This window comes from Mobula hypostoma, chromosome 2 (assembly GCF_963921235.1).
Source record: "Mobula hypostoma chromosome 2, sMobHyp1.1, whole genome shotgun sequence".
Lineage (NCBI taxonomy): Eukaryota > Metazoa > Chordata > Chondrichthyes > Myliobatiformes > Myliobatidae > Mobula > Mobula hypostoma.
Window position 1 is genome coordinate 168,055,575 of NC_086098.1, and position 24,160 is coordinate 168,079,734.

General features: G+C 41.9%; 1 protein-coding gene across 1 annotated transcript in view; it reads left to right on the forward strand.

The window, feature by feature from the left end:
* Positions 1–24,160, forward strand: part of eif2s2 (eukaryotic translation initiation factor 2, subunit 2 beta) — a 77,177-nt gene that overhangs the window by 39,132 nt on the left and 13,885 nt on the right. The window contains exons 5-6 of the mRNA XM_063041042.1: positions 1,717–1,817; positions 8,670–8,818. Coding sequence (XP_062897112.1) covers positions 1,717–1,817; positions 8,670–8,818 — 250 coding nt within the window. The remainder of the gene's footprint in view (positions 1–1,716; positions 1,818–8,669; positions 8,819–24,160) is intronic.

Here is a 24,160-nt window from a genome sequence, read left to right on the forward strand (position 1 = left end):
ATTTATACTATGTAATCTTGGTAATCAAAGTCACTGAATGAGCTCTCATTTGCAAATGTTTCTTTACTTTTCCAAGATTAAAACCCTCAAGGTTATCCAAGGAGATCTCAAAAGATTGACAAACCTAATGCTTTTTAACAAAGTAAAAGTATAGAACTAAAATATGCAAACTAATTTTCGAATGTTGACGTGTAGTGCGGATTTTAAATTGTTGCTTGATAATTTAATTTGCTGGAATTCTCAACATACTTTTCATATAAGCACTAGATTTCTTTGAAGCCAAGAGTCCATATGTAGTTTGAAGAGCCCAGGACACTTATGATAAGCCAAGAATTTATTGCATTAAGTATTGAGAATCTAGTGAATCATTCCATATGCCTGAGTTTCCTTCCCTTTCTTTCCCCAAGAAAGAGCTTTCGAAGGCATCAATTTACAGACATGGGTACTTGTCCGCATGGCCTTTCTTTTCCAGATTACTTGGTCACAGTCTTCCTACATCTGTGCATGTGTATGAAATGGCAATGTTGTAGAGCAGAGGTGGACCATTCAAGCCAACTAGTCTAGCATGTTTATGCCCACACAAGACTCCTGCTGTGCCTGAACAGAGTCACTGGAGACAACTGAAGCTGATGGATATAGAAGTCTTTATTCAGCAAAACAAGCAGCAGACATCATACATGAATCACTCTTGAAAGAAGAGGCCTCCCTGACCCAATATTGCATGACATTTTTATATGATAAAGGCCAAAGGTAACAGCAGGACAAATCCCATAGTTACAAAGTATCCACACAGTGCTTTGATTTTTCAAACACCTCCATTTTCACACCAACATTCCAGACACGCAAAGTGAATGCTTATCCGCACTGACTCTAGCTGCATTCATACATGTGCAGGTGTCTCGGGTCAATGGGTGTTTCCTGGTTTCCAATCAACCCCAGTCTGCAGCTCCAGGAAGACCATTGTTCAGAGCCGCATTTTAAATTCAATCTGCAATCTGCTAGTTGCTGTTGAAATTGGTATTTGTGATACACTATTGCTCCAGAATACGCCCTAGCATCCTCCAGCATCATCTGGCAATTAATTACCAGAAATAAGCCCTGGTGCTTCAGTTTCCTCTCTTAAGCTGGAGGTGTTGAGGCTAACAAACAATCTGCTGTTACCTGCATGCTAATTAGCTGGTACAGCACTGAATGAACTTAGATTTCAATGAAACCTGACATTTAACATATTTTCCTTCAAGTTCACTTGATGCTATTCTTTCTTGAGTCAAATTATGAGGGGTATAGACAGGGTAAATGCAAGCAGGCTTTTTCCATTGAGATTGGGTGAGACTAGAACTAGAGGTCATAGGTTAATGATAAAAACTGTAATGTTTAAGGGGAACATGAGGGGGATCTTCAAGGATGGTGAGAGTGTGGAATGAACTGCCAGCAGAACTGGTGGATGCGGGTTTGATTTCAACATGTAAGAAGTTTGGCTAAGTATATGGATGGGAGGGATATGTAGGGCTGTGGACTGGGTGTAGGTTGATGAGATTAATAGTACAGCATAAACTAGATGGGCTAAAAACCTGTTTCTCTATTTATACTTAATGTTATACTTACACAGTATTGCCCACATTTGAGGAGAAAGTTTTACTGAAAGCCTCTCCACCTTTCTTCCCCTGTTGTTTTGGAGGTTAACATCTTCCTCAAGCTTGTGATTTATTTCTACAGTAATGGACGACGATGAAAACAAAAGGGATGATGGTATTACTTTCTCCTCTTCGAGTGGCCCAGCTTGGGCAGGATCAGAACGAGACTACACTTATGATGAGGTAAAAGTGGCTACTAGTTATATTTTATTTATTTATTTAGAGATGCAGCATGGAACAGGCCCCATCAGCCTAACAATTGCGCCATTTGGCAACCCAGTTATTTAATCCTAGCCTAATTACAGGACAATTTACAATGACCAACTAACCTACTAACTGGTATGAATTGGATTGTGGGAGAAAACCAAAGTACCTGGAAGAAACCCACACAGTTCATGGGGAAAACCTACAAACTCCTTACAGATGGCGTCAGAATCGATCTACCAAGTCCAGAACAGCCCGAACTGTGACAGTGTTGTTGTGAAGTATAGTGTGTTAGTGTGTTACGGCAGTGTTGACCTGTGAGGTACAGGTCAACACTGCCCTAACGTGTTGACCTGTACTTCATTATCTTTCCATTGTCCACTTCTCGTGGAATGAAGGTGAAGAAACACAATTTCTTCAGGGTGAAAGAGTGGAGACTTTTATTCTTTAGTTTATTTCCATCCTTTTTAAAATACATTCAAGGAATGTATTAAACTAACCTTCCATTGCCCTTTGAGGAAGGAATTTTTAAAGATTCGTAAACATCAGAGAAAATAGACATCTCATTTGTCTTTAAATGTAATCCCTAGTTCCAGATTTTCCCTCAATGAAACACTTTCATTATATCCAAGAAACTGCAGATGCTGGAATGTGAAGCTGTAAGCAATGTACTGGTGGAACTTGGTGGATCAAGCAGCATCTTTGGTTGTGGTGGGGGTGGGAGGGGAAGAGGAGTGGAATTATTGACATTTTTATACCTTCCTCTTTATACTGGCAATTTCCCTCCTTTGTCAGTTTCTATGCAGTGCTTCAACTTGGATAGCTGTAGTTTCCTTCCTCCCTCACGGATATTGCTCAATCCACTGAGTTCATCCAGCAGGTTGTTTACTGCTCTTTTGTGTCCAGCATGTTGCTTCAATCTCCTTCTAAATTTCAATGCATTCAAGTTGTTGTTCTCCTCATAGAGCATCTCAGCCCAAATGTCAACTATTTATTCCCCTCCGTAGGATGCTTTCTTGGCTTGTTGAGTTCCTCCAGCCTTGGTGTGTGGGTGTGTGTGTGTGTGTGTGTGTGTGTGTGTGTCTGTCTGTCTGTCTGTCTCAAGATTTCCCACACCTCTTTATGATTTGCTCATTCAGTGTTTTCCCTTTAGTTTGTCTCCCAATTCTGCTGTTACTCTTGAGTGGCACATTAGCATAACAGTTAGCACAATGCTGTAACAGTGCCAGCAACCTGGGTTCAATTGCAGCCACTGAGGAGTAAGGAGTTTGTATGTTCTCCTCTGACTCAGTGGGTTTTGTTTGGTTGCTCTGGTGTCCTTCCACATTCCAAAAATGTACTGGTTAGTTGGTCACAGGAGTGTAATTGGGCAGTGTGGGCTCTATTACCCTGCTGTATCTCTAAAAGGTAATATTTTTGTCTGAATTGCTTTCAATGCAATGATGTCTATTCACGAATACTTTATGCAGTGCTACACACGGGGTTTTAGTTATGCTGTGTATAGCTGAATCAGTGGATAACTACCATTTGCAATTATGATTTATTTTAATTGTTCTGGTAACCATTCCTTTAACTGGACCTTGTTGACCTTGTTGTCTTGCTCAATTCTTTATTATGAAAAACCTATGTCTTCAATGTTCATATTATTGGGATGTTTACCAGACCATCCATGCAGTGTTATCATGGCACAGTACCATAGCAGTTAGCATAATGCTTTACTGCACCATCTGTGAGATCTCCATCAATGTAAGGAGTTTATACGTTCTCCCTAAAATTACATGTGTTTCATCCAGGTGCTCCAGTTTCCTCCCACATTCCAAAGATAATTGAGTTGGTGTTAGTGAGTTTTGGGCATCTAGTTTGGGAAGCATGGTGACAACTGTGGGCCGCCCCCAGCACATCCTTGGACTGTATTCATTGCTGACACAAATGACACATTTCACTGAATGTTTCGATGTACTTGTGACAAATAAAGCTAAACTTTTCATTTAGATTAGATTATACAAAGCTAGTTCATCTGTTTTGGTGGGTGGGGTGGGCATGTACTTGCCTGCTTTTCTCATTAGTATGGAGTATAACCTCAGGTTGTCAAAGTGGGAACCAAGAAGATATCATTTGCGAATTTTATTGATATCTGCAAACTCTTAAGTTCTCAGCACTACTTGATTGTAGATTTCCATAGAAACTACGGCACAGAAACAGGCCTTTTAAGTTCTCAGCACTACTTGGTTGTAGATTTCCATAGAAACTACAGCACAAAAACAGGCCTTTTGGCCCTTCTTGGCTGTGCCCAACCATTTTCTGCCTAGTCCCACTGACCTGCACACGGATCATATCCCTCCATACACTTCCCATCCATCCCATTTCCAGTCCCCTTTTCATCTCAGCTGAAAGGCTGACTTAAATCAGTTAAGTTTAAGTGTCAAATCCACTGCACTTTCTAATCTTCTGGCTACTTATGACTGTTAACAGCAAGAAGCATGGTTTGTTTTGAGTCTTAACAACATTTCCAACTGAAATGAAATGTTGCCTTTTTTTTTTGCCAACTAGCACAAATTGTGCCATAATTTATACTCATCACAAAAGCTTTGTCCGCTTGTCTATGAGCATAATTTGAGATGAGTCTTCAAGGGCTGCAGTTCTTGCACCTCCCAGTTAACCTTGAGAAAGTGGTGGTGGGCTGCCATTTTAAACTGCCACAGTTTTGAAGGGACTACCATGGTGTTAGGAATTCCGGGTTGCTTGAAGGCTACAGTGCAGGGTTCATGATAACTTTCTGACTTAGAGAGTTAACTTAGAAGTGAACTTCCAGCAATGTTGAATCCTCTTACCGGCTCCCATTTGCCTTCTGGGCTGCAGTTGGGTTATGGAGGTGTCAGTCTTTTCCTTCTCTCCCTTAGAAATCAAGTGTATCTGCGACATTTGTCACATTTGCAATTAGAATTTCACTGTTCACAGGCTTCCAGTCAGAAAGACAACCCTCCGGTGAAGCTTTTGATGCTACCTGCAAATGCAGTAAGCACTGTTCGCTCAGAGCTGTGTGGCCAAGCAGTGACTGAAATGCTCCTGTGCACATTGTCTTTGTTACCGCACAGCTGGAGTTTTCGTTTATGTAATGTTAATATAATTGTGAAATATATTGTAATTAATTAGGTGTTAATAAATATAATCCATAAATTTTCATACCACAGCCTTTACTTTGAAGCATTTTAGAGCTTCAACGTGTTTACGTTGTTGGTATTTGAAGTTGTAGCACTTTTACAAATTGTAACAATAAACACAGAATAGAAGTTGGCAGCTGATTGATAATAAACTGTCAACCTGCTAAAGGCTGATGCCATCTAGTCAAAACATTTTAGAAACATAGAAAACTTACAGCTCAATACATGGCCCTTCGGCCCACAAAATTGTGCCAAATATGTTCCTACCTTAGAAATTACTAGGGTTACCCATGGCCCTCTATTTTTCTCAGCTCTATATACCTATCCAAAAGTCTCTTAAAAGACCGTATTGTATCCGCCTCCATCACCGTTGCCGGCAGCCCATTCCACACACTCATCACTCGCTGCATAAAAAAAACTTACCCCTGACATCTCCTCTGTACTTACACCCAAGCACCTTTAATCTGTGCCCTCTTGTGGCAGCCATTTCAGCCCTGGGAAAAAGCCTCTTGACTAGCCACATGATCAATGCCTCTCGTCATCTTATATACCTCTGTCAGGTCACCTCTCATCCTCTGTCGCTCCAAGGAGAAAGGGCCAAGTTCACTCAACCTGTTTTCATAAGGCATGCTCCCCAATCTAGGCAACATCCTTGTAAATCTCCTCTGCACCCTTTCTATGGTTTCCACATCCTTCCTGTAGTGAGGTGACCAGAACTGAGCACAGTACCCCAATTGTGGTCTGACCAGGGTCCTATATAGCTGCAACATTACCTCTCGGCTCCTAAACTCAATTCCACGATTGATGAAGGCCAATACACCTTGTGCCTTCTTAACCACAGAGTCAACCTGCTCAGCTGCTTTGAGCGTCCTATGGACTTGGACCCCAAGATCCCTCTGATCCTCCACACTGCTAAGAGTCTTACCATTAATACTATATTCTGCCATCGTATTTGACCTACCAAAATGAATGTCTTCACACTTATCTGGGTTGAACTCCATCTGCCACTCCTCAGCCTAGTTTTGCATCCTATCAATGTCCCGCTGTAACCCCTGACAGCCCTCCACACTATCCACAACACCTCCAACCTTTGTGTCATCAGCAAATTTACTAACCCATCCCTCCACTTCCTCATCCAGGTCATTTATAAAAATCATGAAGAGTAAGGGTCCCAGAACAGATCCCTGAGGCACACCACTGGTCATCGACCTCCATGCAGAATATGACCCGTCTACAACCACTCTTAGCCTCCTTTTACTTTTCCCATTGTGCCTGTTGGCTGTTTTGGCTGCCTGACAATTTATTTATGTTGTAGGTTGTATTTGTTACAAAAAAATTTAGTGTCATGTAGTTTTTAGTTGTGATTCTCCAGGATAGCACACTTGCGTGTGCACAAACTCTCGCTTTGTCCTAGCCATTTAATTTGCAAATGTAAAACAGCTTAGAAGTACTAATCTTTGATGCAAACATTCAGCTTGCTTTTAGCTTATAGTTGGCTAGGTTTAACCTGGCTAGCAGTGCATCTTTAGTCAAAAGAGAGTCTGGATGTTATTTTGGAAGAAACTTTTCCCATGTGCACCCTATAATTTTGTTATTCTGTCTTACAGCCATAAATAATATAACTGAAACCAGATTGAGTGGTTTATTGAAGAATTTGTCGTATTTGTGTTTTCACAGCAGGAACGCACTGTAGCTGAAGCAGTTTATACTTGACATAGTAATTGAATTGAAATAAATGTTAACTTCATTTGGACAGTTTTTGACATTTTAGTTGACTCTAATCTGATGCAAAATGTGTGCACATATGAAATGACATCTGTGTACATGTTCTGTCATATTCAGATGCTAATTCTATCAAAAAAGATTGGCCATATTCGTCACATGTACATTGAAAGATAGTGAAATGCGTTGTTTGTGTCAGATCAAATCAGCAAGGATTGTGCTGGGCAGCCTATAAATGTTACTATGTTTCTGAAGCCAATACAGTGTGCCACAGCTCACTCACACGAATCATATATTTTTACCTAACGCAACCTCCAATAGCTTCATTTTCAAGGAGTTTCTATTGTAGGATGGATTTGTACTTTAATTACTTGCCACTGGAAGAATTATAATGTTGCTGCTATAATTAAGTACTGCCTGGGTTCTTGCATATGTGTTATGACTGGAATTTTTATATTTTGATCATGAATTCCTGAGTGATGAATATAAAGTGGGGTTAGAATCATGTCATGTCTATGTTCTGGAAACATAGAAAAACTACAGCACAATATAGGCCCTTCGGCCCACAATGCTGTGCTGAATATGTATGGCCCATCTATTCCCCATCTGTTAGCCCTTCAACTTGTGCTGCTAGCTATCTGGGATCATTCTGCAAACTCCCAAGAACTGCAAGAAGGCAAGGAGGTAGTATTTGTAATTGTTATTCTTTGGACATGCTCTTTTATTTTCTAAAAATAACTTGGGGAGAAATTTGTTTGCCTGGTCGCAGGGCATTTGAAGTCAATGATGGCATTCTGCCTGGCCAAGCTTGTGTCAAGTGTAGCTCACCAGCTCTGTAGTACCAGGGGAGATGGATCCATAAAATAAGGTGTGATTTGACTGCTCCAAGGACAAGTTTAAAGTTGGAGAGAGGACTTCACAGAGGCAGATAGATGTGCACTTTAGTAGAATGAATAAAGACATTTTCTAAACAGGGAGCAAATTCAGAAATCCAAGGTTCAAAGGGACTTGGGGGACCATGGAGATGCCCTAAAGGTTAACTTGCAGGTTGAGCCCAGAAGTAAGAAAACCAAATGCAATGTTAGCATTTATTGCAAGAGGACTGGAATGTAAAAGCAAGGATTTATTCCTGTGGCTTTATAATGTGCATTTGGAATATTGTGAACAGTTTTGGCCTCCTTATCTAAGAAAGGATGTGCTGACATTGGAGAGGGTTCAGAGGAGGTTCACAGAATGATCCCAGAAATGAAAGGATTAATATATGAGGGACATTTGGTGGCTCTGGGCCTGTACTTGCATGAGTTTAGAGGATGGGGAATCTCATTGAAACCAGAAATATTGAAAGGCCTAAACAGAATGGACAGAGAGAGAGACTTCCCCAATAGTGTGCAAGTCTGGGACCAGAGGACACAGCTTCAGAATAGAATTAAGTGCCTTTAGCGACAAATTTCTTTAGCCAGAGGGTGGTGAATTGGTGGCTGAGGAGGCAAAGTCATTGGGTGTACTTAAAGCCAAGATTTTAATAGGTTCTTGATTAGTAAGATTGTGAGGAGAATGAGCTTTGGGGGTGGATACGGAGCAGACCCAGTTGGCTGAATGGCCTTATTCTACTCCTATGTCTTATTGTCTTTATTGATATAATTGTTAGGCATGTGTCTTATAAATCTTCAGACAGTGTTATATTTCTGTCCTGTTGCATGTGCAGCTTGCATGTAAATGTATGTATATACGATAGCATTCATTTTCTTGTACAGTGTGTTTTATAGGTTTGCTTTTTTATTTATATTTGTGTTTTCTTGCAAAGTGTTCTTGCAGTGTGTTAGTTCCAGAGTAACAAGCAATTTGTTCTCCTTTGCATTTGTATACTGAAGAGTAAATATAAGTAATCTTGAATATTTCTAAGTCCTGCTCAGGACAGAAGTATTTATATGCCTTTTTTTTTCTTTAGTTGCTGACCCGTGTATTTAATATAATGCGAGAAAAAAATCCTGATATGGTGGCTGGGGAGAAGAGAAAGTTTGTTATGAAACCACCTCAGGTGGTCAGAGTGGGAACTAAGAAGACGTCATTTGTGAATTTCACTGATATCTGCAAACTGTAAGTTCTCAGCGTTACTTGATCATAGGTCATAGATTTCCAGTCCCTTTTTCATCTTAGCTGAAAGACTGACTTTAATTGGCCAAGTTAATTTAAATTTGATGGGAATGGTGAACAGATCACAAAGATCTGTTTGTTAAGTAGAAAGTTACTGCTTAAACTTCTCTCCTGTTTTGATATTCTCTTGATAAAACAACCAGATCATAGAGATTTATTGTTGTCTTTTGTATGTTTTCAAGAGGACATGGTAGAATAACAGTGCCGCATAGTACCCCAGTGGAGTGCTGCAGGGATCAGTTGTTAGTTATCTATATCAATGACCTTGATAATGTGGTAAACTGGATCAGCTAATTTGTGGTTGACACCAAGACTGGGGGTGTAGTGAACAGCAAGAAAGACTCTCATGGATTGGACCAGCTGGAAAAATGGGCTGAAAAGATGGCAGATGGAATTTAATGCAGCCGTGTAAGGTGTTGCACTTTGGAGGACAAACCACGATAGGACTTGCACGATGAGCAGTAGGGTATTGAGGAGTGCGGTAGAACAGAAGGATCTGTGAATACAGATCTATAATTCCTTGAAAGTAGTGTCACAGGATCATAAAGAGAGCTTTCGGCACGTTAGCCGTCATAAATCAAAGTATTGATTACAGCAGTTGGAAGGTTATGTTCAAGTTGTTTAAGGCGTTGATGAGGCCTAATTTGGAGTGCTGTGTGCAGTCTGGTCACCTAGTCTACAGAAAAGATATCACTAAGATTGAAAAGAGGGCAGAGGAGTTTTACAATGTTGTTTCTGGGAATTGGAAGACCTGAGTTACAGGGAAAGGTTGAATAGATTTGGACTTTATTTCCTGGGGAGTATGAGAATGAGTGGAGATTTGATTAGAGACATTCAAAATTGAGGTATATAGATGGGGTAATGTAAACAGGCTTTTTCCACTGAGGTTGGGTGAGACTACAACTGGAGATCATGGGTTAAGTGTGAAAGAGGAACATGAGAGGGAGCTTCTTCACTTAGAGGATCGCGAAAGTGAAACGAGCTGCCAGCAGAAGTGCTGGATATGGGGTTAATTTCGACATTTAAGAGAAAGTTGGATAAACGTGAATGGGAGGGGTATGGAGGGCAATGGTTCAGATGTAGGTTGATTGGACTGGGCATATCAACAGTTTGGCAGAGTCTAGATGGGCTGAAGGGTCTTTTTCTGTGCTGTAGTGTTCTGTGACTCGAATCCTTTTTCATTTAAACACTTCACCATCTTCAGGCTGCTGCATTTTTTTCAACTATATTACTTTCAATGAAAATAGATAAAGATAATATCCATTTGACATTTGCCATTTTCCCCCTTCTAGTGTAAATATATTAACCAAAAGCTCAAATGGGGAATTCAAAAGAAACTGCTTAATGTTGATAGTTGTGAAAATGGTCCTGGCTGGTATACAGAGGAGAAGGGAATAGAGAATTATGCTGACAAGTTAGATGGGTTATAATTCCATACTCACTGTGAAGTATCATCTTCCACTTAACATAAGCTTATAAGTATTGTCTCCTGTCTGTTTTGATTTCACTGGAAAATGTTTTGCTTCTATTTTCTCTTTGTCCCGTTACTGAAATGATTACAGTCTTAACAGAGGTTTTGAGCTGATTGGGGGAGGGGGCGGTGAGCAAGTATGAGATAATCTGGAAAAGACCAAGAAGCCATAATTGTCCTCCATAAGTCTTTCTGGACACCCATGTGCCATGTCACACTTATTGCTCAATTAACTATATGTGTGTTTATTATCTAAAGTTCACCTTATCTAAAGTTGAAAGGCTGGCATATAATTTTTTTTGAAGTTATGAGTGCTATGTGATTTTTGAGGTTCTGATTGGATTCTGAAGCACTTGGTAAAGATCAATTTCAGGTGAAACTCACCTTGTACTTGGAGGTCCATTTGTCCAAATCCATGATTCACAAGTTGTGTTACTATACAAGCACCATGTTATAATTACTTAAGCACTACATGTTATAGCCTGAAGGTCAAATCCATCATGGCCAATCATTTGGATGCCCTTTTCACTGGGCATCTCTAGAGATGTGGCTCGTTAGCCCTTCACTAACAGCCACCGGATTCAGAAGTAAGAAACACACTTTTATCAGACTCCATATGTCTAGGGTAGATATGACTTGTGTCTCGCCAAATCTGTGAGGTTGGGATGTCTCGCCTACACAAACCCTGTTTTGTGTGAATACTGTGTAACTTGCTGCTCCCATGCAATTACCTGGCGGCAAGAAATAACAGATCATACGCTGCATACAATTACACCTTATCCTCGTTATATGCGAGGGATACGTTCCTTGAAGTTGACACATAATGTGAATAATAATTTAACTAGAGAAAATAGGGATGCGTTCCAGAGGGTTTCCTAAATATGTTTTATTTGTAACTTATTCACATTTTTATACCAATATGACACACAAGCAGTACTACAAGATAACATTTGTATTATTTTTAATCAATTCAAGGTAATATTCAATGTAATAAATCATAGAAAGTTAACATCCTGTGGTGCACAGCACTCACTAACAATGGCAGGTGTCTTCGTTCCGGGAGATGAGTGGTTGTTGTGGTGTCGGGCAGCTTTACATGGATAAGGTGGATGGTTGTGGTCATCAGGATAATATTAAGCACAGCAAGGGGTGAGGGAAGACCCACAGAACTCTTAGAACTGCCAGCACAGAAGATTACAGCTATTTGCATAAAGTGGTGAGGGTTGTTTGCTTGGCAGCATTTTGTTTTTCAGCTTGTAGGGAAGAAGGGTTGACGGCAGGGAACGACTGAAATGCTGACTCCGTTCTAAACTTGGGTCCATGTCCATCATCGTTTGTGCCAAGTGTTCTGACTTCCACCATTCCCTCACTGTTGGTAAAATCCCGGGATTTTCAAAATCGTCTATTGCTTGCAGCATCTGAGAGCTAGTTCGTGGTAAAAAAAAATACTTACTCCTTGAACGTGGATTACACCTTGAATCAGCGATGTTGTGTTGGGCAGCAGGAAACGCAGTTACGTTAGGATGAATGTTGTCCAGATGTTTAGGATGGACTGGCGCATTGTCAAGCAACAAAAGAACTTTAAAGGCAGGATTCTGTTCCTGGCAATAGCGTTCCAAAGCTGTGTTACCTTCAGCTGATGCCGCGCTGTTTATAATTTCCAACTTTTTTTCAAGTGTTAAAGCGGTTCTCTGTCGCTCGGCTGACGGCCCAAGACATGACATCAGACGCTTAGGAGGCATAATTAAATATTTCAAGCACAAAATCACTGCACCGTAGGTAAAACCAACAAAAGTTTAAGATCGCGCATCCACACCTTGCCAAAACCAATGCAAGACTGGCAGGAGTGAGACCGTGAGGCGCGCGCACCTGACTTGTATTGGCGGGAAAGCGGTGCTTTTCATCCCAACAGTGAGACTGTGAGACGTGCGCATGTGACTTGTATTGGTGGGAAGGCAGTGCTCCTCGCATAACTGAGTTTTGGACGCATATAACGAGACATTGGTAGAAATAGGTTCCTCGCATAACTGTGAATCCGCATAGTCTGAAGACTCATATAACAAGGATAGGGTGTATAAAGAAAGTACATTTATGAATGTTAGCTTAACCAAAGAGTTATTAAAGAAAAGAAAGGTGGAAAAAAACACAAGGGCCCATCATAATTAAAATAGTTTGGAGCACAAATCTTCCAAAAGCTGTTGTGTCCAATGTACTGACGGCACCAACAGCTATTCACCTGTTCCCAGTAGAACTCCCCCTCTTGAGCTCTATCAAATTTCTCTCTTTCAATCTCCTGCCAAAAAAAGACTTTAATCCACCTCAGTGTCCGTCACAAAACCTCTCCCCAGTGTTATCTTGAACCTTCTCCCAGGTCCCCCATCCTGATTGGATGATACAACACACCTAAGCATCCCTTATCTTTGACGGTAACCCAAACAGTACCAGCAGAATGCATTGCTTCTACAGTAAACCATTACATGAAATATCCTACAATATTAGCAGTAAAATCTTTACCCGGGCGTTACAAAAGCATAAAATGCAGTTTGTTCTTCTCGTGTTCCCAAGGTCATTCTATTGTCTTTTTTTCTGAAATTTTGAACTTTGAACATTGCTTTCAGGACTAACTTCATCTATAGCTTTATCTACAAGTTGGATGATGATACCACTGTAGTAGTGCACATCTCAAATAACAATAAGTCAGAGTACAGGCGGGTGATAGAAGATAGCGAGTTTAGTGAGTGACACTGTGTCATGACAACAAATTTTCCCACAATGTCAACAAAAGAGCTGGTCATTGACTTCAGAAATGGGGGTTAGAGCAGTGCACATATATACATCAGTAGTATTAAGGTTGAGAGCTTCAAGTTTGTAGGTGTGAATATCACCAGTAGTCCAATTATGTTGATGTCACAGCCAAGAAAGCTCAGTAACACCTCTACATTCTCAGGATGCTAAAGAAATTAGGCATGTCCCTGTTGATTTACCAATTTTTATTGATGCATCATAGAAAGCATTCTGTCTGGATACATAATGACTTGGTATAGCAACTGCTCCACCTGTGATCGCAAGAAATTGCAGGGAGTTGTGAACACAGCTCAACACATCACAGAAACCAGTCTCCCTTCTATGGACTTTGTCTACACTTGATGCCTCAATAAAGCAGGCAGCATAATCAAAGACCCTGTTGTTGCGTGAATGAAATCACAGGAGACAGTTACTGGTAGATAGAAAGCAGCTTCTTTATTTGACAAAACAAGATACAGCAGGATTCATATGGAGATGCTTTCGGTGGAAATGTCTGCTGGCCCAATATTTATTTTTTGACCGCAAAGGACAATCCATATTTACAAAGTATGAAGCTGCATACAAACTTCACACCTTCTGATTCACATCCATCCCACAGATGCCAGCAGGTCTGTGGACTGGGATTCACAGCTTCTGGGAATGCATTGTTCCAAATTAAATCCACAATACATTTTCAAGGAACAGAAGACTGGTAGCCAGAGCCATTTGCTAAATGGAAATGACCTCAACCCAAAAATCACTCTTAACAGACCCCATCCATTCTGGACATTCTCTCTTCATTCTTCTCCTATCGGACAGAAGGTACAAAAGTCTGAAAGCACCAGGCTCAAGGATAGCTTCTACCCCGCTGTTATCAGACGATTGAATAGACTCTTGTCCTCACAATCTAGCTTGTTATGATTTTGCATTTAGTTTATTGCACTGTGCTTTCTTGTTCGTATGGATTAGATCATTACACAGTGCATTGAGCTCAAATAAGGTCAACGGTAATGATGCAGAACGAAGTTTAGCTTTTACACTTTATTCTGCATTATTTTACCTTATTCTAGCTCAATACTCTGTAATGAACTGATCTGAATAAACAATATGCAAGACAAGCTTTTCACTTGGTGGAGCAGACTCGATGGGCTGAATGGCCTAATTCTACTCCCATGTTTTATGGTCTTTTATCGTATCTTTGTACATGTGACAATAATATATCTATTCTGATACCAATGCTAAGTGGTCCTTTATCAGTATTGTTGAGCCCTCTTCTTTAACACTTGAAGCTTGTTGATTGAAGGTATGGTCCTATACTGGTGCTCAGAGGGAAGTTGTTAACACTCAAATCACGAGGCACCAATGTCTGGAAGGTGTGATTCTTGAAGCTGATGATATTGTAGGAAGTGGATCATTGTTTTTCAGCAGAATCATTGTATTCTTTCTCCTTGGCTTAATAGCTTTGTGGCTAGTTCTAGCATCTCTGTTCTGGCTGATGTACCAAGTTACAGAGTATTTAACCCGGGACTTTAAAGTTCAAAGTAAATGTGTTATCAAAGTTCATGTGCGTCACCACATACAATACTGTGCAAAAGTCTCAGGCGTATGCATATAACTAGGGTGCCTAAGACTTCTTGCACAGTACTGTATATTGGTTAAATTAGGATAGTGGTTGGGAAATAGAAATAAGGGTACTTAGCTTTGTATTAGTTCAGTAGGATTCAGTGTTATTTGGTAACTGGAAAGACATAATAGACAGTACAATATAAATGTCTTGGGCATCCTAGCTCTATATATCTGCCTTGGACTTTTGCACCTTTTTTCTTGCTGGCATTCACAGGAAAATAAATAGAATTTATGAAAAACTATACAGAAACAATGGCTGAAAAACAGCCAGTATGTGAAAAAAGACAAATCATGCAAATAAAAAATGAATAAATAATACTGAGGACATGAGTTGTAGAGTCCTTGAAGTAAGTCTGTAGGTTGTGGAATTAGTTCAGAGTTGAGGTGAGTGAAATTAGCCACTTGAATATCCTTGAAGTTCCTGAACTTGGTGGTGTGGAACCTGTGACTCCTGTACCTCCTGCCTGATGGTAATAGTGAGAGGAGAGTATGACCTGGATGATGCAGGGGGTCTTTGATGCTGATGGATGCTGCTTTGTGTCAGTGCTCCTTGTAGATGTGCTCAATTGTGGTGAAGACTTTGGCTGTGATGGAATGGACTGCATTCACCACTTTCTGTAGGCTATTCTGTTCTGTGCATTGATTGATACTTCCCGACCTGGCACAGTACACTCCAGTTACCATATCAGATCAATTCTTCCAGCCATTTTCAAAGGAATCATAGCAGGCTGTTCTCGTCCCTGCCCAGTCTACATGTGCCTTTGCATTTTTTCTTCGTTGGCGTAAGGGGTGCTGAGTTTTTTCCCCCTGCTCGCACTAGCTTCAAATTCAAAGCAATAAAAGATGATTGAAGCAACACACACAAAAGTTGCTGGTGAATGCAGCTGGCCGGGCAGCATCTGTAGGAAGAGGTACAGTCGACGTTTCGGGCCGGGACCCTTCAGTCCTGACGAAGGGTCCTGGCCTGAACCGTCGACTGTACCTTTTCCTAGAGGTGCTGCCTGGCCTGTTGCGTTCACCAGCAACTTTTATGTGTGTTGCTTGGAATTCCAGCATCTGCAGATTTCCTCGTGTTTGCGTTTTTAAAGATGATTGAAGGAGAGTTTTGCCCAGAAATGTCCTGTATGCTGCCAATATAGGAAGTGAAAACTTCTGACAATTTTTTATGGTAATAATTCGATGAAGCATGTCCCATAAACTGCTGCCAACCAGCTGGAGCTCCGGTTAATGCATCTGGAATCTACATTGGATTTCTGCCTCAGACAAATAAAGCAGGTGCTACCAGCACTGAAAATTAAAGGGACATGTTTTATTTTGTCTGCCTCATTACAAATCTTAATACTCCTATTAGTTTGTCAATATTGGGGTTGTGTAGCATTACTAAAATCTCCCCACCATTGCTATGCAGGTGAAGCAAGCTTTTCTGCTTAAAATTCTCAAGGGACTGAAAATATTGCAGTTGCATAACCAGAGCAACACTGGAGGAGCTCATTGTGTCAGGCGGCATCTATGGAGGGTAAATAAACAATCAACGTTCCATCAGGGGACCCTTCAATACGATGAAAAGGAAGGGGGAAAGCACTCTCCTCACCTGATCGTCCCCTCCCTCTGGTGCGCTGCCTCCTTCCTTTTCTCTCATGTCCACTGTCCTCTTCTATCAAATTCTTTTTTTCTCAACCCTTTACCTCTTCCACCTCTCCCTCCCAGCTTCTCACCTATCACATGCCAACTTGTATTCTTTCCCCTCCCCCCACCTTATTCTGGCTTCTTCTTCCTCTTTTTGTCCAGTCCTGATGTAGAGTCTTGGTCCGAAATGTCAACTATATATTCCCCTCTGTAGATATTGCCTGATCTGAGTTCCCTCACATTTTGTGTGTTGCTTTGGATTCCTGGCATCTCTTTTTCTTATGAATTACAATGGAAAGACTGGGAAATATTTAACTACTATGTCATATCTTTTAAATTTTCCAAGGCATTTTACTGAAAGAAGAAAAATTGTAGGCTGACTCTTCCTACCATGGGAGGAAGCAGCATTGAACATAATTGTAAATTCAGCAGTTCCAGTCAAAGCTAAGAGCTTGCCTAGTGTATCCAGAAATCCAGGTAATTGGCAACTAATCTATGAACGCATCTATAAGGGAACAAAATTGTCCGTGTCTGTGTCAATTGCAATTTGGAAATCAAGAAAAACTGGAGATGCTGAATATATGAAGTAAGAGCAGAAAATACAGGCGATACTCAGCAGATCAAGCAGTGTTTTTTTAATAGGGCAGGGCACACCTCCAAACTCATCTCATTGATTGGAACACCTGATTCCAAATTGCTTTTGTAGAAGGCATTACCCCAGAGGTTCAAATATTTTTATAAAGCTAGATTGTGATGTTTAATTGGTGTATTCAGTATTGATGAGAAGTACAATTGTTTGAGTGTTATTAATTTAGGCAGATTGTGTTTGTCTATTATTGTGACTTAGATAAAGATTAGACCACATTTTGAGTAGTTAATGCAGAAAACCAGGTAATTGCAAAGGGTTCACAAATTTTTTCTCGCAACTGTATGCCAGAATCTGGGATTGTGTGCAGAGCTCTCTTTTAAAGGGTGAAAATTGAAGAAAGGCAATATGATCTGCCTGGCCAGAGTGTGTAACAGATTTCACTTCACACAAAATGTGGGTTACTATCTTATTGCTGTGTGTGGAAGCCTGTTATTCAGAGATTGGCTGATTTGTTAAAATAGTGACTTTGACTTCAAAATGCAATAATCAGTTCGAAAGATTGAGATACCCAGTAGTTATAAAATATCTTGTAGTTAGGCAAGATGGCACCAGTAAACCATGTAACCAATGGCGATGTCATGCAGGCAGTTCACAAAACTACTTCATTTCTTCTTTCAAATATAATTCTACTAGGCTGTGTGCAATTAGAACCTGTGAGTTATATTTCGATGTGTTTTGGGAACTGATTGCGTGATTTGACGCTCTGCTGACTCTGAGGGGTTCGATGAGGTTTGGAGCAGAGTGTGCATCTTGGAGACAGGACATGAACCCGTCATCGACTCTATTATTTCTCTCCAATTGACGTGTTCAGCAAGGTTGAAGTCATGGAGGACGGGCGGGTGTTTGGCGCGTGTGCCTGCGTGTGACTGGTCTTTCTCTCCGTCTCGCTAGCTGCTGTGGGAGGAAAGTGCAGGAGGCTTTGGTTCATTGTGCGAGGATTGATTAGCGTGGCTGTGGACTCGTTTTGTGGGATGTTGAGGTTCATGGTGCATGCATTTCTGGATTCTGATTGCTCTTTTATTTTACTACTTTTGAACAATTTGATCGATTCAGACTGGAATGCTTTGGTGAAGAATGGCTCTGCATGCAGCCTGCTAGCAGTGTGGTGCTGAACTAAATTAAATGAAATACTATTGGTTTGATGTGTGATATTCTATGTGTTGTTCGCTTGCTTTTCAGTTTATACTCTTTGTTCTTTTTGCACATTGGGTGTTTGATATTTTCTTGAATAGGTGCCATGGTGTCTTTTCATGGCTACCTGTAGGAGGACAAATCTCAGAGTTGTATTCTGTATATATAATTTGATAATACAGGCAGCCCCTGGGTTATGAACAAGTTCTGTTCCTGAGTCCATCCTTAAGTTGGATTTGCACGTCAGTCGGAACAGGCAATCTGGTATTAGTGTGTGCGTTCGTTTCTACGCACCATTGTATTTAACTCGAATTTTCAATATAATAGGCTTTGTGGCAGGCCATTCGTAAGTATGAGTTGTTCGTAAGTCGGATGTTTGTTACTCGGGGACTGCCTGTAAATGTACTTTGAATCTTTGAATACACAGATAAGAGATTCTGCAGATGCTGGAAATCCAAAGTAGCGCACACAAAATGCTGGAGAAACTCAGCAGGTCTGGCAACATTTATGGAGAGGGATCAGAATCAGAATCAGAATCAGAATCCTTTATTATTGCCAAGTATGTGGACGCATACAGGGAATTTGATGCCGGTTTCCCTGAGCTCTCGCTGTACAGAATCAAAAAGCAAACAAAACAATAGTGCAAATAACCGTGAACTATATACAGTGAGGTATACCTGTGTATGTACAGGTGGACTTGGTTTATAATAGACTAAAATTCAAGTGTTCATAAGACTGATGGCATATGGAAAGAAACTGTTCTTGTACCTATTTGTCCTGGCATACAGTGATCTAAAGCACCTACCAGAAGGAAGGAGTTGGAACAGGTGATGTCCAGGGTGTGATGGGTCTACAATGATGCTGCTTGCTCGCTTCCTGACTCTAGATGCATATAAGTCCTGGATCGAGGGCAGCTTCACACCAATAATCCTTTCCGCAGCCCTGACGGTTCTTTGGAGTCTATTCTTATCTTGTTTGGTAGCTGATCCAAACCAGACAGTGATGGACGAACAGAGAACAGACTGGATTATTCCTGAATAGAATTGAATCAGCAGCTCCTGAGACAGGTTGTACTTCCTTAGTTGACATAGGAAATACAACCTCTGCTGAGCCTTTTTGATAAGAGTGTCCGCATTGGGTGTCCACTTCAGGTCCTGGGAGATTGTGACACCCAGAAACCTGAAGGTCTCCACAGCAGAGACAATACTGTTGAGTATAGTGAGTGGGGGGCTCCTCCTGAAGTCCACTGTCATCTCCACAGTCTTGAGCGTATTTAGCTCCAGATTGTTCTGACCACACCAGAGGGCCAGCCGTTCCACCACCCGTCTGTATGCAGACTCATCACTGTCTCGGATAAGGCCAATGACAGTTGTGTCGTCTGCAAACTTCAGGAGTTTAACAGATGGATCCTGTGAGGTGCAGTCATTAGTGTAAAGGGAGAAGAGCAGTGGGGAGAGCACACATCCCTGGGGGGTTCCAGTACTGATTGTCTGGGTGCTAGAAATGATGCTCCCCAGCCTCACTTGCTGCACCCTGTCAGTCAGGAAGCTTGTGATCCACTGACAGATGGCAAGGGAGACAGTGAGCTGGGTGAGTTTGGAGTGGAGGATTTCTGGGACGATGGTGTTGAACGCCAAGCTGAAGTCAACTGACAGGACCCTCGCAGAAGTTCCTGGGTTGTCGAGGTGTTGTAGTATGTAATGCAGTCCCATGTTGACTGCATCATCCACTGAACCTATTTTCCCGATAAGCAAACTGCAGGGGGTCCAGCAGGGGGCCTGTGATGTCCTTCAGGTGAGCCAACACTCGTCTCTCAAAGGACTTCATGACCACAGATGTCAAGGCAACAGGCCTGTAGTCATTTAGTCCCTTGATAGTGGGTTTCTTAGGGACTGGAATGATAATGGAGCGCTTGAAACAATGAGGGACTTCACACAGCTCCAGTGATTTGTTGAACATCCGTGTGTAGATGGGGGCCTGCTGATCAGCGCAGGTCTTCAGGCAGGAGGGTGACACGCCATCTGGGCCTGGTACTTTCCTGGTCTTCTGCCTCCGGAACAGCTGACTCACCTCCCTCTCACAGATCCTGAGTGCAGGTACAAGAGGGTTGAAGTGAAGGCGGGTAGGGGGAGCAGTTTTTGTAATGTGGGGTGAGAAAGCGGATACTGAGATGTCGGGGTGATGGATGATGGGGGTTGCAGATAGGTCTGTGTTTTGGCTGGGGGGAATGAAGGTGTCGAATCTACAATAAAACTTGTTCAGATCGTCAGCCAGTTGATGGTTCTCCACAGCCTGGGGGAATGGTGTCTTGTAGTTGGTGATCTCTTGGAGCCCCTTCCACACTGACACTGGGTCGTTGTCTGAAAACCTGTTTTGCAGTTTTCCAATGTAGCACTTCTTCGCTGCCTTATTCTCCCTTGTCAGTGTGTTCCTGGCTCGCTCGTACAGAATCCTGTCCCCTCTTCTGTACGCCTCCTCCTTTTCCCGACAAAGCTGCCTGAGTTGTGATGTGAACCAGGGCATGTTGTTGTTCAATGTGCAGAAGGTTTTTGTTGGGTTGCACATGTCTTCACGAAAACTGATGTTTGAGGTCACGATGTCAGACAGATCATGAAGATCTGTAGCTGCAGCCTCAAAGACACTCCAATCCGTGCAGTTGGAACAGGCCTGAAGTTCCAGCTTTGACTTGTTGATCCATCTCCTGACTGTCCTGACACCGGGTTTAACCGATCTTAGTTTCTGCCTGTATATCGGGAGAAGGTGAACCAGGCAGTGGTTGGAGAGTCCCAATGCCGCCCGTGTAACAGAGTGATACACATCCTTTATTGTCGTGTAGCAGTGGTCTAGTATGTTAGTGTCCCTGGTGGGACACTTAATATGTTGTCTAAATTTTGGCAATTCGCGGCCAAGATTTGCTCTGTTAAAACCACCAAGAACAATGAGCAAGAAGACTGGATGTTTGTTTTCCACTTCAGTTTTCTGGTCAGCCAGGTGTTGTAGCGCCTCCCTGACGCAGGCCTGAGGTGGAATGTAGACGCCGACCAGAATAAGTGAGGAGAACTTCCGAGGTGAATAAAATGGTCTATAGTTTATAAGAATTGTCTCTAGATGTGGACTGCATGGTTTTCCTAACACCATGACCTCCGTGCACCAAACTTCATTTATGTAGAAACAGACTCCACCTCCTCTCCCTTTCCCTGGGAGTTCCGCATCTCGGTCCGCTCGGAAGAGGTGGAATCCCGGAAGTTGTAGCGAGTTGTCTGGGATGTGCTCACCCAGCCAAGTTTCAGTAAAGCACAAAGCGGCGGATCTGGAAAAGTGGCCGCGAGTTTTATTGAGTTGCAGCAGTTCGTTCATCTTGTTGAGAAGAGAATGGACATTTGCCAGGTGAGTCGACAGGAGCAGAGATCGAAATCCCCGCCGTCTCAGTTTAATGAGTGCGCCGGCTCGCTTCCCTCTACGGCGTCTCGCGCACAGACCAGTCAGAGCTGCTGCAGCACCTCGAACCAACACCTCCGTAAAACTATCCATAAACGGTGGAGAACAGTTGGTGGCAGATTCACTAATCTTTAGAAGTTCCTCTCGGCTGTACGTAATCAGAGAGGAATCGCAGGAGACAGGGCAAATCAGAAAAAACAGCTACAGTACCAGAGAGCGCAGTACCGTGGCAGCCATCCGCGGCGCCATCTGAAACACCTACTCAGGACTGGAGAAGAAGAGGGAAGAAGCCAGATGCTGGTGATTTTCCTCAAGTCCCGATGAAGTGCCTCAACCCGAAATTATGGTGGTTTATTCCTCTCCATAAGTTCTGGCTGACCTGCTGAGTTCCTACAGCATTTTGTGTGTGTTCCTCTGGATTTCCAGCATCTGCAGAATCTCTTATAAATCTGTTACAATACTTCGTTAGTAACAATATGAAAAATGTCTTATGATCAAGATTATTTTTTATCATTTAAAAGAACAGAAAATGAAATAATTGAAAGCAATTAGTTCCCAGATATTACTGGAAGTTAAGCCAGAGGTAAACCTTTTAAGAACTATTATAAAATATAAAACAGTTGTAATCACAGGGGACTTTAAGCCTGAACAGTTATTTAATTCAGAGTTTTGTGTTTCTATCTCTCCAAGGTATCATCAGCTGTTTTTGTTTAAGTATGACACTGGTAATAGGGTTGATTAAATGATAAATGCAGAAACATTAATAGCAAAACAATCTTTTTCAATTCTCTTGTTATTTTCTTGAAGTGTTACACAAGAGCATAAGAAATAGCCCGAGTAGGCCATCTGGCCTGTCAAGCCTGCTCCGAATCAGGTTTATTACCTCGTGAAATTTGTTTTTTTTTAGTAGAAGCAGTACACTGTGAAGTTTGCTGTTTTGTGTTGGCAGTATAGTGCAATACGAAATATAAATAGTGTAAAAAGAGAACAAAATAATGAAGTAGTAGTGTTCATGGGTTCATGGACCATTCGGAAATCTGATGGTGGAGGATGGGGTGGTTTGTGCCTGTGATGGATCTGGCTGAGTCTACAACTCTCTGCAATCTCTTGCGATCCTATGCATTGGAGCCTGCTTACCAGACTGTGATACAACCTGTCAGGATGCTCTCCAACATACATCTGCAGAAATTTGCAAGAGTGATGGTATACCAATTCTCATCAAACTTGTAGTAGAATAGTACAGCACAGTACAGGCCCTTCGGCTCACAATGTTGTGCTGACCCTCAAACCCTGCCTCCCATATAAGCCCCCCACCTTAAATTCCTCCATATACCTGTCTAGTAGTCTCTTAAACTTCATTAGTGTATTTGCCTCCACCACTGACTCAGGCAGTGCATTCCATGCACCAACCACTCTCTGAGTTAAAAACCTTCTTCTAATATCCCCCTTGAATTTCCCATCCCTTACCTTAAAGCCATGTCCTCTTGTATTGAGCAGTGGTGCCCTGGGGAAGAGGCGCTGGCTATCCACTCTATCTATTCCTCTTATTATCTTGTACACCTCTATCATGTCTCCTCTCATCCTCCTCCTCTCCAAAGAGTAAAGGCCTAGCTCCCTTAATCTCTGATCATAATCCATACTCTCTAAACCAGGCAGCATCTTGGTAAATCTCCTCTGTAGCCTTTCCAATGCTTCCACATCCTTCCTATAGTGAGGCGACCAGAACTGGACACAGTACTCCAAGTGTGGCCTAACCAGAGTTTTATAGAGCTGCATCATTACATCATGACTCTTAAACTCTATCCCTCGACTTATGAAAGCTAACACCCCATAAGCTTTCTTAACTACCCTATCCACCCGTGAAGCAACTTTCAGGGATCTATGGACATGTACCCCCAGATCCCTCTGCTCCTCCACACTACCAAGTATCCTGCCATTTACTTTGTACTCTGCCTTGGAGTTTGTCCTTCCAAAGTGTACCACCTCACACTTCTCTGGGTTGAACTCCATCTGCCACTTCTCAGCCCACTTCTGCATCCTATCAATGTCTCTCTGCAATCTTTGACAATCCTTTACACTATCCACAACACCACCAACCTTTGTGTCGTCTGCAAACTTGCCAACCCACCCTTCTATCCCCACATCCAGGTCATTAATAAAAATGAAATAGAGCTGCTGGTGTGCCTTCTTCATAGTATTGGGCCTGTGATAAATTCTTAGAAATATTGACACCTAGGAACTTGAAGCTGCTTATCCTTTTTTTACTATTGAGGCTTTGGTGAGTGTGTGCTCTTCAGACTTTAAACAAAAGCAAACTATGGAATAATTATGATGTTGCATATCAATATTGTTACATGCTTCTCTTTTCTATAGGTCCTGTTAACTGTTACTTAAACCCCATTGCCCCTACTGGGCATAGGCCACTGGCAGTAGTTCTGCAGACTCCTCTGTCCTGTGCCAGTCTTTCACGTCTCCAGGTGTAGCCCATCTACTCGGTGTATCCTTCCTCTCCCAAGGATGAGGTCTTTGGAGTTTCTGTTGGTTTTTTTTTGTAGCTCTG